At 41.1% G+C, this 17,046-nt stretch overlaps 1 protein-coding gene across 1 annotated transcript; it reads left to right on the top strand.

Moving 5' to 3' along the window:
• The first annotated feature begins 9,342 nt into the window (after window positions 1–9,342).
• On the top strand, window positions 9,343–13,326 carry LOC144521533 (acyl-CoA Delta-6 desaturase-like). Its single transcript, XM_078256084.1, has 11 exons — window positions 9,343–9,416; window positions 9,997–10,274; window positions 11,129–11,239; window positions 11,532–11,729; window positions 11,806–11,907; window positions 11,986–12,111; window positions 12,206–12,266; window positions 12,346–12,422; window positions 12,665–12,762; window positions 13,061–13,157; window positions 13,243–13,326. Exons 2-11 carry the CDS (start codon window positions 10,065–10,067, stop codon window positions 13,324–13,326), a joined length of 1,164 nt encoding a protein of 387 aa, XP_078112210.1. The 5' UTR covers window positions 9,343–9,416; window positions 9,997–10,064.
• Window positions 13,327–17,046: the final 3,720 nt, after the last annotated feature.

Below are 17,046 nucleotides of genomic sequence, written 5' to 3'. Positions count from 1 at the left end.
TAGCATGAAAACATATCCCAGAGAATGTTTGACTCGGTACACATATGTTATTAACCCCTAGGTTCATTTTGCGCCATAATTGTCCTTTAACACAGGGAATATACACAAAGAACAGAAAAACTGTAAAGAAAAAAATTGCTGTACGCTATAAATGGGTGCACACTGTGTTTTCGAACTGACCGCAACGACAGCAAACTTGAAAGTAGCTCAAAAAAGCAATCACTGTTGACAAAGCTGCATAATTGCTCGATGTTGCGATCTGCCACCCAATGGCCAAAACATGCATTTTTGAAGGTTGTGGTGGTGATGTCCATGATGCCCCGAAAATAATTGTACACCCTACGTGCACTATGGCCTTTGTGCCCCTGCTACTGTCAAAATCTCGAGGTCAGCATTCGTTTTGTGTGTGCGTATATTTGGGTGTAAAGTCAAAATTAAAACCAAAATTAAAAGTGACATTGCAGTTCTCACCGAATGACGAGTTCACCATAGCAACAATATTTGTTTTCGATTTTGTGTTTAATCGCGTACCCGCCGGTGTAGAGCTGTAGGCACAAACAACGTTTCTTTCCGTCATCATATGGTCAAAATAACCACTATTGCTGCTTAGTACCTGGTGTGGAAGTCACAGATACATCGGGAAATTAAACAGCGTCAGGTCTGGATTAATAATCACCTGGCGGAGCAAAACGCATGATAATGTGTAGCCTACTGCCTTCTCCAGGAAGGAAACGTTATGTCTAATGTCTACTACTTCCAGCGCAACTTAAAGTAGAGATTGTGTCGTTTTTTAATTGCAATAAACAGATAAAAAAGTATGCCGAAATAACAACATCATGATTCCGATTTGTAAAAACTTTGAATTCTACAGTGGCCGACAGAGGCAAACGCACTGCAATTTAATGAAACACACGCAAAAAGACAAAACACAAACAATTAAGAAAACATCTTCATAAATTTGACAACACGTGCGCAGCATTTAGCAAACGCACTGCAAATACACACAACACAAACAAATAGACAAACGCGCTGCAAATACACACATATTTTTGGCAGGGCATGCTGGGGTGCTGGGGGGGGGTCCACGGCACACGTAGAGTCTAAAGATACTATGTTACACAGCACAGGCTCTGTATTCTGCAGACCACTCTACCTCTGTCTCCTTTTAAAAACTCACTCGAGAGAGAGAGAGAGAAGCACGTGACCGGCACCCGCAATGGTTGCAATAGACTGAGCTCCGACACTCAAATGCACTTAAATCAGTGATATATAGCACAGTGAAGGGAGTGCTAGCCGAAATTAATGCCTCGCAGCAACACATCGGGGCAGAACCTGAGAACGTGCTACATCCACGGATCACCCCGCACCGCAAGGAACCAGAGGACAGTGGTGGGACTTTGTGTTCGAGGCCCGGGCTGCGACTGGAGGACTCAGCACCTGTGACTAATGGTATTTGGGTTACTGTACCGAGTTTGACTGGAGGACGCTGTGTGTAAGTTTTGAAACCAACCGTTGAAGGGACATCTAACCAGACTGTAAAAAAATTATGAATGCTGGCTACTCAGTCTGCAATCTATATTTTTGAGGACACTTAATCGGACTGAAAAAAGGGAACATGATGAATCCTGAGGATGCGCTATGTAAGTTAAAGGGACACTTAACCAGACTGAAAATATATGATAAATACTGGCTGGTAATCCTAAGGATACTGTATGGAAATTTTGAAGCCAAGCTTTAAAGGGACACTTAACCAGACTGAAGGTGCATGATAAATGCTGGCTGGTCAGTTTGCAGTCTATGTTTGTTGACATTTAAGCTAGACTGAAAGAACATGAGGGATACAGTCTGTTCAGCTCATAATCTGCTTATTGCACCAACTAGATTGCAGCAGTTTTATCAGTGGATGCGGAAAAGGCTTTCAACCGCCTAGAGTTGAACTACTTGTGGCAAGTAATGGAGAGGCTTGGTTTGGGGGCCAAATTCATTGACATGGTATGTACTTTATATGCAAATCCCACGGCCATAGTCTCAACCAATGGCTTGCACTCTCAGCCATTTCGGGATGCCCGCTCTCCCCCATGCTGTTTGCAATCTCTCTTGAACCGTTAGCCCAAGCCATAAGGCAAAATAAAATATGTAATGTCCAGATTAAATCCAATAGCAGCTCAATATCATTATTTGTGGACAAAATTTTATTGTACATTTCTGATCTTGAGGACTCTATTCCAAAAATTCTTAAGATCTTCAACGAATTTGGCTCAGTCTCCGGCTATAAAATTAACTGGAATAAATCTAATCTTCTTTTATTGAATAACAGGCATGTGGCTTCAGCCATTAGTGTTACAATACCAACCCAAAGCAAAATTACATATTTGGGCATCCCTACAGCGAGTTGTCCAGGTCAACTATGAAACTATATCAAGTAGTATTCAAAGGGATCTGGCCAATTGGTCTGCGCTGCTGGCATCACTATGGTCCAGGATTGCTGTTGTTAAAATGAATTATAGTTCCTCGTGTGAATTTCTTAAGTACAATGATCCCCTTACCCCCACCGATACATTTCTGGAAAAAATGTGATACCTTAATTTGGCAGTATATTTGGAATAATAAACAACCTAGGCTAAAATACTCTACCCTGCAACGTACCACAAACACGGGAGGCCTGGCCCTCCCTAACCTTAAAGTGTATCACAGAGCCTTTCAGCTACGGGCCCTTAGAGTGTGGATGGACCCCTCATCTACAGTCCCATGGAGAGGAATAGAGCAAAACCTCACTGGAAGTCTAAGACTGTAAGACCTTGCCTTTACAGGTGTGTGTCCAAAAAAGTGTATGCTAGCCTATGGCCCTATTATTACCAACACATTGACCAACTTTGAACAGGTCGAGGAGCAACTACGCTACACCAATAAGTGGCATTTAAACACCCCAATTTGGCACAACATACACTTAATGTCTGGTAACAAACCTTTTGTTTATAACCAGTGGAGTGACAGAGGTATTTATACTCTAGACCTGCTATTTAATGATGAAGGTATGTTAAGTTTTGAAGACCTGAGAGCTAGTTTTGAGGTCCCTAGGAAATCCTTCTTCTTTTATCTTCGCTTAAGGTCAGCCCTAAGGAGTACCATGGGGAAACAGTCTTGAGATGCACCCAATCATTAAATGGCTTGCTGATTTTCTGGTGAGAGGATTAGTGTCCAGGAATTATGCTAAACTGATGCAAATATACATAGGAGAACTCCCAATACTAAAGAAATGGGAGCGAGAGTTGAGCTCGGAGGGGAACGTAATTAATTGGGAGACAACATCTGGGACAACATTTCCCACTGTTCCAAGAACCCAATTCACTAGCAGATCCACTTCAACATATGCCATAGGACATATTGGACTCCTCAGAAGACACACGTCTCTAAAGCCATTCCCACTCCCTATTGCACGTTCTGCCAACCTGAACAAACTGGAACTTTCCTGCACATGGTCTGGGAGTGTGAACAGGTGCATGAGTTCTGGAATAAAACATCAATAATATCTGATGTGATAGGATATTGAATTCCTACTGACCCGATTGTTTTGTTACTTAATGATGACTCTAAATTACACCTACTTGGGAGACAGAAGAACATTTGGCTAGCTGGATCAACCGCGACCAAGAAAATGATAGCTCAGTGCTGGCTCCCCCCCCCCCCCACTCACTTTGTATAAAACAGTGGTTGGCATATTTTCTAGGCATAGTTATGCTTGAGCTCTCTACAACAAGGATTAACAAAGCCAAGTCATCAACTATAGACCTATGGAAAAATGTAGCAGCACAAGTATCAGTCCTAATGACCTCATCACAAGAATTAGAGAAAAGCGACTAGGCAATATGTGATTTCTGTTTGTTTGTTTGTTTGTTTTCCTTTCGAGACCGCAGAGGGTGGGAGGTGGGAGAGGGTTGTTGTTCTTGTTCAATTATGTTTGTCTGTTTTGTGTGTTTAAAAATATAAAGACAATAAAAAATGTATCTTAAAAAAAATAAAAAAAATAAAAAAATAATCACTCGCCCCTCCCCTCCATGAAGTACAGCTGAGCTGCCGGTGCGTACAAACTATATCCCAACATAGGGCCTACTGTCACACTTCACTAGGACAGGAACCCAAAAGCAGACAAGGACAAGGTAAGTAGAGTGGGAAAAAAAAGGTAAGTATTTATTTGGTTTTTGTACGTGGAAGCAGGGGAATCCAGCTGGTGAGGCAGTGGGTGGAATTGAGTCAGCTGACGGATTAGTGCAGACTCAGTAATAAAGGTGATGCAGACGGTGATGGAGAGAATCTTCCAGGTCACAAAACTGAAGACAGAGGAACAGGCAGATTAGCAACGGTAAAACGTCACAAAAGAGCAAAACAAACTTCTCAAACTTACTAACTGACACTCTAGCAAACATACTGGTAAGGATAACAATCCGGCAGGGAATGGATGTCAGTTCACGGCTTAAATGGTGGAGAGGTGATAATCAGGACCAGGTGTGCAGATTGCAGATGAGATACAGGTGAGTGTGATTGCAGATTCTCCCGCCTTGCTTCGTTGCCAGGCAACTAGACAGGATGCGTTCAGGAACTCAGAAAAACACAGACTCACAGGTGAAAACAGAAACTGAGGCAGAAAGTGAACTTAGGAAGCAGGATTCCTGACACCTACTGCACAGCGAACTCCAAAAACCAGCGATGAAAAAAGTAGGCCTATCTAAATATGTGTGTGAATGTGTGCATATAAACTAAAATGTTATTTATATAGTGCAACCAATGTAAATTATATATTATTAGCAATACATGCATAATCAAAATGTCTGTTAAAACAAGGAGCTCGACGCACCAGGATCGGTTTTCTAAATGACAATGTATGTTTAGTTTTAAAACAACCACGAGTAGATTAAAGTGTTCATAAAACGCATACCGGCCAAAAAAAGGCTTAAGTGCCACAAAGTAACAGACTATGCAAAATCTTTCTTTTCCGACAGTATGAGACAAATTCTAAAAAGTACATAAATCACAATCCCATTAGGCTAAATATAGACTACCATCTGGGCTTGCATGGCGGCAGGAAAAAGACGAGGAGATGTAAGACACCGTGTCTCTACCTTACGATGATTTTGGTACACCAAAAGTGGATTTGCGCTCTGGAGTTTGGCTGATAAACTCTGCCATGAGACCCTGAATATCCAGATCATCCAAAATGAGACACTTCACCCGAGACAAAGTACCGGCACGCTTTAACAGCTCAGCGGGCTCTGTCTGTCACTTTTTGGACGTTTTCTGTGTTGGACACTCTGTGGAAGCTGGGGTTTTGGGAGAATAACTGATGTTGCATCTCCATACTGTATAAGCGCATAGGGAGGGCAGGTATACAGTATTGATTCAATACTGTAAATACATTTTAAGCTATAATTTTATTGTCATCGCAGTTTTAAAACTTCCCCACTTATATTTGTTGTACTGCACATTGCTGCAGCTCCTCTTTTCACCCTGTGTGTTGAGCTCTCTGTTTTAGCGACAGAGTGAGGCATCTCACTTCTCTACCATCTTTGTTGGGAGTCGCACATACGCAGTAAGTATTGCTAGCTTGTCAGTTACAGAGCATGAGGGAGTGCCATACTAGCAGCTAGGCGAGCATTATAACATGTGTTACAAAGTGACGCACGTTCGTCATGGAAGTAAAGGCTGGACTACAATAGAGCAGTTTGTGAATAGTGTTTTCTCTGGATGATGGTAAGTCCCTTTGGGGTGGACTTTGGGCTTTTTCACTTTGTAAACCTATAATGTGCACAAAAAAGATATATAACACAATAAAGGAAATGGAAAAAGTCAAAAAGCATAATATGAGCACTTTAATTTTTACAGTCTATGATCTCAGAGCAGTTGCTATGATTGGTCATCTGCTCCAAGTAGGCAGGACTGGATCGTTTTTTTTTTATTTTATTTTTTTAAGCCACTGCGGTGTTTACATGTCACATGTGACTACATGCTGACGGCAGTAAAATATGTCATCTTGGGTGACAGTGTCGTTAAATTCTCCCCAATTCCGGGTCAAATTACTCCTGAAACATTTTCTGTTATGTAGTATTTGGTTTAAAAGCCTTTTATTTAATTCATTTTACTGTATAAATTGCTGCTATATTCTATTAGGGACCGTTCGGTATTTATGGAATGGACCACCGGTCCACCCAACTTTTTGTATTCATGAAAACAGCAAAATTTCAAAGGGACTTGTTTGGTGCATATTTTTCCATGTAGCTCTCAGTCTTGGCCCATCATCGCTAGCAGATGGGTCTAACCCAACAAAAATCGCACCGCTGACCGCTAGCTGGAAGCACAAAAACCTCTGTTTCACTTCAGACCCTGTTGGGTGAGGAAACATAAATGTATAATTTGTGCTGATCCTTCCAGCCTAAGCTTTTTATGAAAAGATAAGGAGAACATATGAGTTTGTGACTGAAGGAGGCTCCGCTGTCCGCGAGCTGACACACGGCACAGATGCGCACCCGCCGAGCAAAACACGTTTGTCTTTTTGAGACTCTGCAGTCCTCCTGAGTGAAGCCGTCATGGAGAAATTGAAAAACTTCCAAATTGACGCCCTGCTTGCTGATAAGTGTGAGCCGTGACCTCTCCTACGGTGGCCGGGAAGTTCAAAGCAACATTTTTACCAAGGACAAAACAAATTAACATTTTAGAAAACAAATTAACAAGACGCAAAACACTTTTACCAGTCCCGAAACAAATTTACAAATGACAGATTCTTCACGGAAAGGGAATGTACCACATACCGGAAGTGACACGGAAGTGATCGCCTTGATTACGGCAGTTCATTGGAATGAATGCGTTAATAGAGCCGCCATCTTGGAACAGGGGAGGCACTTCTCTTTAATGCATCAGCGTCAATGTAGGCAAAGGTCTAACGGAAATAAAATCACTATAAATCGTCAAAATCTCATGCGATGTTCTAGTTTTTTTTTTTAAAGAAAAAGACAAAGAGACTAATGTGTTAATCCAAAGAATATTTATTATAATCAGTTCACAGATATGAGTACAAACGGAAACTTCACCCTTCTGAACTAAGAGTTTCTGCTTCAAAGTGAAGTTTAAACACTGACTTAACAGTAAAGCATGTAAACATGTTCTAGTACAAACACAAAATGCAAGTATAATCCCGAAAATGCTATATAATAGTTGCCCTTTAAAACACAGGCGTACCGTGAAACATTACATTTATCTACTCTAATCATTAATGTGACTGTTGTTTATCTCCAAATCGAAATGACTGTCTGCCTGTGACACTGTGAAGAACACTCTTTACATGAAGCCGTTTTTTAGCTTGGATAAAACGATCTCTCATGTTTTTCCGCACTCTCCAGCCAAATGTTTCTTCTTCTCCCAGTGTGGTGTGTCTCTCTCTAAACACATATTTTAGGCTGTTTGACTCCCTATGTTCTGTACATGGAGAATAACACAGATGTTTGTACAGACAAACCTGGTCTCCCCTAGCCTCGTGAGACCATCCTGATCTCGCAAGCTCCAGTTTTCCACTCGCAGATCAGTCTGGCATCTTGAGATAGAGAAAATTTGGAGCCGTTCGCCAAACGACCGACCAATCAGCGTTGGTTTTGAGGCAGGTTTAGGTGTGACACAACAGTTGTTTAGACTGTTCAGTCTAAACAACATGGCTTCCACGGATGAGATGAGCGTAGCTATCGCGCAAGTTTTATCCAAATTAGAAAGTAGTCCTTCATTGAAAGAAGAGCAAAAAATGTCACTGGAGGCTTTTCTCGGATGAAAAGATGTTTTTGCTCTTCTTCAGAAGTGTACTGTGAAAACTTAGTGGGGATTGTCGTTGATGAGGTTCATATCACATACAAATGGTAAGTCTAAAAACGTTAACGTTAGCTACGTTACCTAACTTAATTGTATGTTAAACGATGGCATTAGAAGAACTGCAAGGTCCTTGAAGCCAAACTAACGCTAGCTACACTAACTTAGCTAGCTTTGTTGATCTGATTGGTTGATTTGGCCCATCTATCACCAACATAGGTGGTGATAGACAGATGGTTTATCCAATCGGCTAACCAGTATTTTCGCTCCTTCCCAAAAGTTGTCCAACAGAAAGTTCTCAGATGGATATGCCGAGCAAATGCGAAGCAATCCATCTGGTGGAGTCAGGTTACTTCTTCCCAGCCGACCGTGTTGGGCGCATAGTTAAAAAAATTCAGAGGTGCACGACCAAGCACCACGACAGCTTGCGGGGCCTTCGCGCTGGAAACGACAGCCGTGGAACGTCATTTTATGGCGTTTAAGATTCTTATTAATATCTGTAAAAGTATGTTGTCCCCCCCAAATATGCTAAAATTGGCCAATATTTGTCTTTTTCTTGCACAGTTTATGCAAATGTTTAGCAGTTAAATGTGGGAAACGCAAAACATTATGAACCGTAAATTTACACTTATTTGCACATTTAGCAACTGCTCATGTTCATGTTTTACAACCAGGGGCGTCGTCGGACTCGGGAGAGAAGGGGGACTGAGTCAGGGCCCACAAAATACCAGAATGAATGACCGTGGATGGGGAGGCGCTCATTGAGAAAGCCTAATGAACAGGGTCCTGAATCTTGTGCTACGCCCGTGCTCATTGGCGATTTTAAACCCTTTATATGGGGCTCAAGCCCCCCCTAAATCGGAGGTTGGTTGTGCCTTTGGCTGAGTCTCGCTCTAATCTGTCAGAGGGAGAGCAGGAGTGCGGTTGTGAAGTTTAATGTTGGTAGTCCCCAGAGAAGAAGTTGATAATTTCACAGTGCAGATAAGAACCAAAATTAATACGTAAGCAACTAAAATTGCTGAATGTTAGGGGGGGTTAACACTTTTGCAAGGCACTGTATTTGTGTCACATTCTCATTAGGGGCTGACCTAAAGGTCTGATGCTAGAATCGCCCCACCCTGTGCTTACATCAAAGTAGAGAAAAGTAGTCACCTACTTTGCAACATTTGCAAAATAGATAGATAAAAGATTAAACTTGAGTAGATATCTAACCATAGATAGATAGATAGATAGAATATTGTAACACACGGTGCATTATAATGTAAAAAGATATAACCTAATGGAGGATTCTGTAGAGGCGACTGTTTTCGTGTGAGCGCACGAGACTGTGTGATATTCAGACGAGCTGCTTGTGGAGCCCAGAGTGATAGAGAAAGACACTACTACTATCTCCAGGCTCTGGTTGAGCCTATTGCACATCAGCCAGTGGCCAGGATATACTGTACACCGATTGGCCCAGAAACCCTCGAATGATCGGCTCCATGATTACTATATAACAGGAACGAGAGCAAATAAAGTGAGCCGGCGTGTTAATGCGACTGAAACCCGGGGAGAGTAGCCAAAATCTGGATACTGTAAGTGTGAACTATTTTTAATCTTCCTAGCGGGCCTATACTGCCTGCCGCCCGCTATCTGCGATTTTTGTCCAACTAATTAATATACAGCTAGGCGATTAACGTTGATCGATAGACGTTCTGTGGTTTGATGTGTCTGTTTATGTCCTATTTTACACAACCGCATGATCTGCGACGTAGCCTATTGCTTATGCGCTGCTGTAAAAAAAATTAAAAATATAGTCGCACAACACGGACTTGCAGGCTAAATATAGATGCTTTCCAATATTTTATAATATGAGGATGTGCACTCGGCGCCTATGGTGTATGTCGATACAGACAAATGATGCTCACATGTGGAAATCTGCCCTGCTTCACCAACAGCCCCCAGCTTGTTGTCAGATTTCATCTTCAATTATTAGTGAAGATGTTGCTCTGCTCTGTCTGACTTCACTTGTGTTACAACAATCAGCTGGGTGGTTAAAGTAAAGAGAGCAACAGGTTAAAATATCTTCCTCTGAGTGCTGCTCCCTCTGCACAGTCTGTGACTGCACACTGTTACAGAGGTGTTAACCACAACTTATTTTCCTTTTACATCCAGGTGTCAAAGTTTGATGCTGACTGGCCCTTTAGTGTGCTGGTGGACCCAGGCCAGAGACCGCAGTGAGGATGGGAGGTGGAGGCCAGCTTACGGAGCCAGAAGAGCCGATCAGCGGGCGAGCTGCTGGTGTCTACACCTGGGAGGAGGTGCAGAGCCACTGCAAACGGAATGACCGGTGGCTGGTGATCAATCGAAAGGTTTACAACATCACACAGTGGGTCAAAAGACACCCAGGAGGGATTCGAGTCATCAGCCACTATGCTGGAGAGGATGCCACGGTATATTGTTTTAATTATTTGATTTATTATCTTGAATATAAATAACTTTTGAGCTAGGCTTACTTTACTTGAGTATTTCCATTTCATGTATACTTGATACTTCTACTCCACCACATTTCCGAGGAACATGTTGTACTTTTACTACATTTATCTGACAGCTAGGGTTGTTATTGATTAGATTCAGATTTTACATAAGAAACATCCTACGCTTTAAAGTCCAACACATTGTTAAATATTAAGCCAGGTTCCAGCCCCTTTGCCCTGTGACTCAAAAAAAAAAAAGAAAGCAGTGTTTAGCTAGTCCTACTTCACATTTCAGATGTCTCTGAGTTGTCGTTTCATTTTCCATTTATACTTCAAATGGTTTTATTTAAATAACTGTTTGAGCCCCGAAGAGGTCAAAATATCCAATATTTTACAAAAGAAAGTAAAATATTAGAGAAAAGTCTGAAATCGAATACAAATCTGTGTAGCAGAACTTTTTTCCTTCTGTGTCCCAGCAATCATCTCACGACCCCTCAGATTGATTTTGTGATCCTTTGAAGGGGCCTGGCCCCTAGGTTGGGAACCACTGACCTAAACTACAAATATTATATGAAGTAGTAAAGACAGCTTTACCTCAACCAGCATTAAAATGCTGCATACACACTGATGTATCAGTATCAACAACCTGATAATATATCCTTCACAGGAGCCATATTTCTGCAGAAACAGTACTTATTACACTTGGGTATTTTCTGTACTTCTAAACACAGAAGAAAGTAAGACGGTTGAGTGCTCCTTCCACATCTGATCAAATGTTTATTTTTTTGTTTACTGCGTTACTGACAAGATCCTTCATTTCTGTTTCACAGGAGGCATTCACTGCTTTTCATCCAGATTTAAAGTTTGTGCAAAAGTTTCTGAAGCCGCTGCAGATTGGAGAGCTGGCAGCAACAGAGCCCAGCCAGGACCGAAACAAAAATGTGAGCACTCAGACTCCTCAAATAAAAAATATCTTGTGTAGCAGCTTTAGTGTCAGTGGGACAACATGGCAGGATGGATCCCATGTACAGAAACACCTGAGGAAAATGAGTAGGTCAGACCATTTACAGTTCTGTTATTCATGAGTCTTACAGTGTTCAGGCACATCTGAGAATCTGGAGAGAGTTTCTTTAGCTGTTAAATGCTGTTAAATAACACCTGCCTGAATGCCTTGTTTTTTTTCAGATTCTTTTGAGCTTTACAGGATGTGTCTTTCTTCTTCTCTGCTCTCAGGCAACCATCATACAGGATTTCCATACTTTACGTGCGCAGGTGGAGAGCGAGGGTCTGTTTCGAGCTCGGCCTTTGTTCTTCTGCCTCCATCTGGGTCACATCCTTCTGCTGGAGGCCCTCGCCTGGCTGATCATCTGGGTCTGGGGAACTAGCTGGACTCTGACCTTTCTGAGCGCCGTCATGTTAGCAACCACTCAGGTGATTCGAACATCATTATCTCATATTGTTGTTGACGAACTGTAAGTCAATGCCGGTTTCTCTTCATCTTCTGTAGTTGCAGGCTGGATGGCTGCAGCATGACTTTGGCCACCTGTCTGTCTTCAAGAAGTCCAGCTGGAATCACTTGTTGCACAAGTTTGTCATTGGTCATTTGAAGGTAATTGGTATTCTCAACCGTATCATAATCATATTTATTTCAGAAATTTTGCACAGACATTAAAGTTTTTTTTTTCAGGGAGCGTCTGCCAACTGGTGGAATCACCGGCATTTCCAGCATCATGCTAAACCCAACATCTTGAGTAAGGACCCTGATGTCAACATGTTGCACGCCTTTGTAGTTGGAGCAACTCAACCAGTGGAGGCAAGTAACTGATTTCCTAAAACAGCTCTTAAACATATAGTATTAAATCTTTCACCAACTGCTAATTCTAACTCTGTATTTCTCTCTGTTGCAGTATGGCATAAAAAAGATCAAATATATGCCCTATCACCACCAACACAAGTACTTCTTTCTCGGTATGTTTCTTGGAGTCATTTAAAAGAGTGAAACAATGAAAACTTTACAGGAATAATGGTTTTCTTTTCCCTCTTTTAGTTGGACCACCGCTTCTCATTCCAGTTTACTTCAACATTCAAATAATACACACCATGATTTCCCGCCGCGACTGGGTGGTAAGATGCCATCTTCGGAGTGTTACAGTGCAGATTATATTAAGATTTGCCAGGTCACATGTAGACTACGTAAAAATAAGAGATGAGTTTCAGGGAGTCATAATTTTTTTGTTTTGTTTTTTCCAACGCTGAAAGCGGCCGCCGCATTGAGGAGTAAACCTCTATATTTGGGCGCCTGCTCTACCAGGTGAGCTAACCAGGCGCCCTTCAGGGAGTCATATTAACCTTCCTTTCTTTTGAAGGATCTGGCTTGGTCTTTGTCTTACTACCTGCGCTACTTGTGCTGTTCTATACCCATGTTTGGCCTGTTTGGCTCAGTGGTGTTCATCAGCTTTGTCAGGTAACAACCCTGACACACACTTAGAATACCATAATGGTATACTGCCATCAAACCACACACACACACACACACACTCTCACATATCGCTCTCTCACACAAGGATACGCAGTCATTATCACTACAACTTACAGTAAAGGGCTGAATAGAATAGTCATGATGGAGAGGGATTAACATCAGTGAATCTGGCAATCTAAAAGTTCAATCATTAATTACTCACATACTAACTTAAATAACCCCATTAGTTTCAATGTACAAACCCTTTATAAAGATCAAGGTGTTGTGTTGTTATGAATGACAGGTTTTTGGAGAGTCACGGGTTTGTGTGGGTGACTCAGATGAATCATCTGCCCATGGACATCGACCACGAGAAGAACCAGGACTGGCTGTCCATGCAGGTACCTGGTTTATTAGGAAACAGTCTACAGTTTGCCACTGTGCTGCTCATGTGTAACCCCACATTTGTCTTGTCCTCTACTTTAGTTACAAGCCACCTGTAATATAAAGCAGTCCCTCTTCAACGACTGGTTCAGCGGACACCTCAACTTTCAAATCGAACACCAGTGAGTGAATGGTTGAGTCTAAGGAGAACTCTTGAAACTAATATGAGAAATGATAATTCTATAGATATAAAAGGCAGTAAATGTTCATCAAACTTCTCTGAATGTTTTTATTCCAGTAGAGATCCAAACATTTTTAATGATACGATATGTCTGTCTAAATTTTAGAGAAATGTGTACAAAATAATTTCAATATTTTACACAGCACAGTGTTTAGTTACCAACTGTTGAGTCGGAGTTAAAGGTGCAATATGTAATACTGACAGCTAGTGTTTAAAATAGTTACTGCAGTACAAATTCAAAATACTGGAGAGAGTCGTCTCCCCCGCCCCCTCCTGCCCAGACTCGAAGTTCACGGAGGTTGCCAGGCTGAGACCGCAGCATCCACAACAATGTTGCTAGATGCTTGTCTCACATAGCCAGACATTTTCACAGCACAGCGAGTAGCTAACGTTAGATGATGGCTATATTGACAGTCATAAAAGCCCGTGCTCACGCGGAGCTCTGTACCCAACTGAACACACTTTCGGCATAGAGTTAAGGTATGAGCCGCTAAAAACACAACAACCTCGCCGTCCTCTCCACCCGAAGGACAGACACACTTCCTTAGAATTGCGGTAGGAACCGCTAAAAATAACACTACCTTGCCGTCCTCTCCACCCGACTGAACACACTTTATTGGCTTAAAATTACAGCAACAATCGCTGAACACACTGCAAACTCACGGTCCTCTCTTCCCGATTTACAGCCCCCCTCTCTTGGGTTAAAATAACTCACCATTGTCGGCTATGGCTGCTGAACAGGCTACACGTTGTAAACAGTAGTGGCCCGCTTGCCTAGTCCTCCGGATAATGTTAGCAGGGTTAGCATGGCATTGTTAGTCAGGACCAGTCGGAATCACTTTACTGGCTGTGTCTCAATTGTTGTTGCGATTAACCAACTTGGGTACTCAAGCTATATAAATATAAAATACACAAAAGTTGAATTGACATAAAATGCCCGTCCCTTGTAGCCGTGATAAATTAGCCTGAAGCTAAGCTGTCTCCATCTTTCAAATACATCTCCAATATTTACCCGGGCTTTGTTACGTCTCTGGCAGTGGTGTAATCTAATGTATTGTAGTGGGTATACTGTACTGTATATAAATATATTGGCCTATATATACATATGGGCCAGAATCTGCCTTTCAAAAGGAGAAAATACTGGCATTAGCATTGTTGTCAGTAAAGATAGTATTTCAACTTAGCATGTTTCCTTAATATCTGATGACGCATTGGGGTCATTTTTGGATTTATTACAGTAAATATATTACATATTGGACCTTTAAGTCTCAAGTCCCCAGTGTTCGAGCCCGATGAGTCACCATTACCTGAGTTTGAGTCGAGTCACAAGTCCAGAGGATAGCGACTCAAATCGGACTTGAGTCCAGGACTCAACTTCAACTTTCAACTTTATTTTTGTCCCCAAAAATGAAGGCAATTGGTTTTCCTGCAAGGTACAATACATGAAAAACAACATAGTCATACAATTCAGAAGGAGATGGGTTGGTAGACTACAAAGTCTACCACCCCCATCAAGGGACAAAGTCTACCACCTGTCCCTTGATGATACTACTCTCAGGGGTTGATGGCTTGTGCCTAAAATCAATACTCATGTCCTTAGTTTTTGTTACATTCAGTTGAAGTAGGTTAATGCACTGTCACACCACTGTACGAACTCATCAACAGGACCATGGCTGTTTTCACCAGCATGAAGAAGACTGACTATGACAGAGTCGCCTGCGAACTTCAAAATTAATCTGTTAAAAAATTAAGGATCCAGCTTGTACTCCATCACTGCCTATAGAGACATAAAAGTACTCAGAAACTTCATCAAACTTCCGAGTCCTATTTCTTTAATGCTCAAGTCCAATTTCATAAATCCTTGAGTCAGAGTCCAAGTCACAAGTCCAGGGAATAGCGACTCGAGACGGGCTCAGCATGAACATCATATAGTATAGCAGATGATTTTAACAACCTTGGTTTAAAATGTCCCATTACATTAGAAATGTATGCAGGACAAAGTGTGGATCAATCCAAATATTTTGGAAAAAAACAGTTTATTTATTAAGAGTCAAATCTGCTTCATCTGGACAATACAGAAAAAATGAATTCTAAATAATATAGTTCTCACTTAAGAAAATAGTGTGTTCATGACACCTTCCAGGGGCGTCGGACTGGGGGGGAAAAGGGGACTGAGTACCCCGGGCCCAAAAAGACGCTAGAATGAATAACAGTGGATGCGGTGAGGGGCCCACAGAAAATGCTTTTCTACAGGGCCCAGAATTTTGTGCTACGCCTCTGACACCTTCACTCATAGTAAGAAGGTGATTGAGAAAATTGGTTCTCAGAGCCTTCAATAAATAATATTTATTTATAGGACCAGACTTTTTTCAGTTTTAAACTGATGTAAATTCTGCTTTTCATTCAGTTAACTGTGAGCATGAATTCAATAAACTCAAACTTTAAAGGGAAGACTAGACAGGAAAAAGATACAACTGTTCTGTAGTTTGTAAAAACATAAATTAAAATATTTCTTTATTTCCAGTGAAATGAAAGTGGGGTGATTGAATTGCCATTTCTGTGTTGTAAAAAGTCTTTTGAATTTTGGTGAAACATGGTTCATCATACTGAACAGTATTTTCTTCGAATTGTTATTTATTTAAATTTAAAACACAATTGTTGAGACATGTTTTATGCTGATGGATGCCTTCTGTTCCTTTTTGTCTCTGGAGTTTGTTTCCAACAATGCCGCGCCACAACTACCACCTGGTGGCCCCGCTGGTCCGTGCACTGTGTGAGAAACATGGGATTCCTTACCAGGTGAAAACATTGCAGAAGGGCTTCGCTGATGTTTTCAGGTAAGTCCAAAAATAATAGTATTATTATAGTATTTACTGCCAGGATTAGACAAGGTGAGGTTGTCGAAAAAAATAAGACATTATTCAATCTGACAAAACAAAGGAATGAACCTAAAGTGCAACTGACTGAATAATGAAGACAAAATGAGGTGACAATTTAATATAAATCTCTTGCAGAACAAGATTAATAATGAACCGCTTGCCTGATATATGTGTGTATTTTTGTTCTCATTTTATTTTCAGGTCACTGAAACACTCGGGCGACCTCTGGCTTGATGCATATCTGCATAAATGACAACTTTTATTCTTTGCACAGTACCTACAAGGACTGATGTGTTTTCCTCTCTTCTGCATCATACATTGATTGTATCTGTTTGGTTTTATAATCCAGTTAATAGTGTGGGATTTATCTTTTCCTAGTGTTGAGGTTATAGTTCTGTTTTTTTTCAGATTCTGTGCCAGATTTTTAGTGCTCACAGGATTTCTCTGATTTGCCTTACAGTGTCTTGAACAACAGTAGTATGGCGAGATATATATATATATATAAAAATTGTGAAAAGTGATTGTCAGGTATTTAATGTGATGTTTTTTTTCATTATCAATCATGTGATACGGTTTGAACAATAAAATATGAAAATTATGCGGACAAGTGACAAATCCAGTGTAATTGAGGATTATTTAAAGTTACTGTACTTAATTTAACTTCCTTCTTTACTTGCAACTCTTATTCTGGTTTTACAGTATGAAATAAAGGAACTGTATTGACTGGTTCTCTACCTCTGGTATTTTAATCCAGTGACAAATACAAGAATTATGTACAAAAAGAAG

This window comes from Sander vitreus, chromosome 8 (genome assembly GCF_031162955.1).
Source record: "Sander vitreus isolate 19-12246 chromosome 8, sanVit1, whole genome shotgun sequence".
NCBI classification, from domain to species: domain Eukaryota; kingdom Metazoa; phylum Chordata; class Actinopteri; order Perciformes; family Percidae; genus Sander; species Sander vitreus.
The sequence above is the reverse complement of the archived record's forward strand: the minus strand, read 5'-3'. Positions and strand labels throughout refer to the sequence as shown.

Bases quoted from the DNA above. Each gene is read 5' to 3' on its own strand.
- LOC144521533 (XM_078256084.1), top strand. From the start codon at position 10,065: ATGGGAGGTGGAGGCCAGCTTACGGAGCCAGAAGAGCCGATCAGCGGG. The intron at 12,267-12,345 runs GTATGTTTCTTG...TCCCTCTTTTAG, and splicing joins ACACAAGTACTTCTTTCTCG to TTGGACCACCGCTTCTCATT. The intron at 12,763-13,060 runs GTAACAACCCTG...TATGAATGACAG, and splicing joins GTGTTCATCAGCTTTGTCAG to GTTTTTGGAGAGTCACGGGT.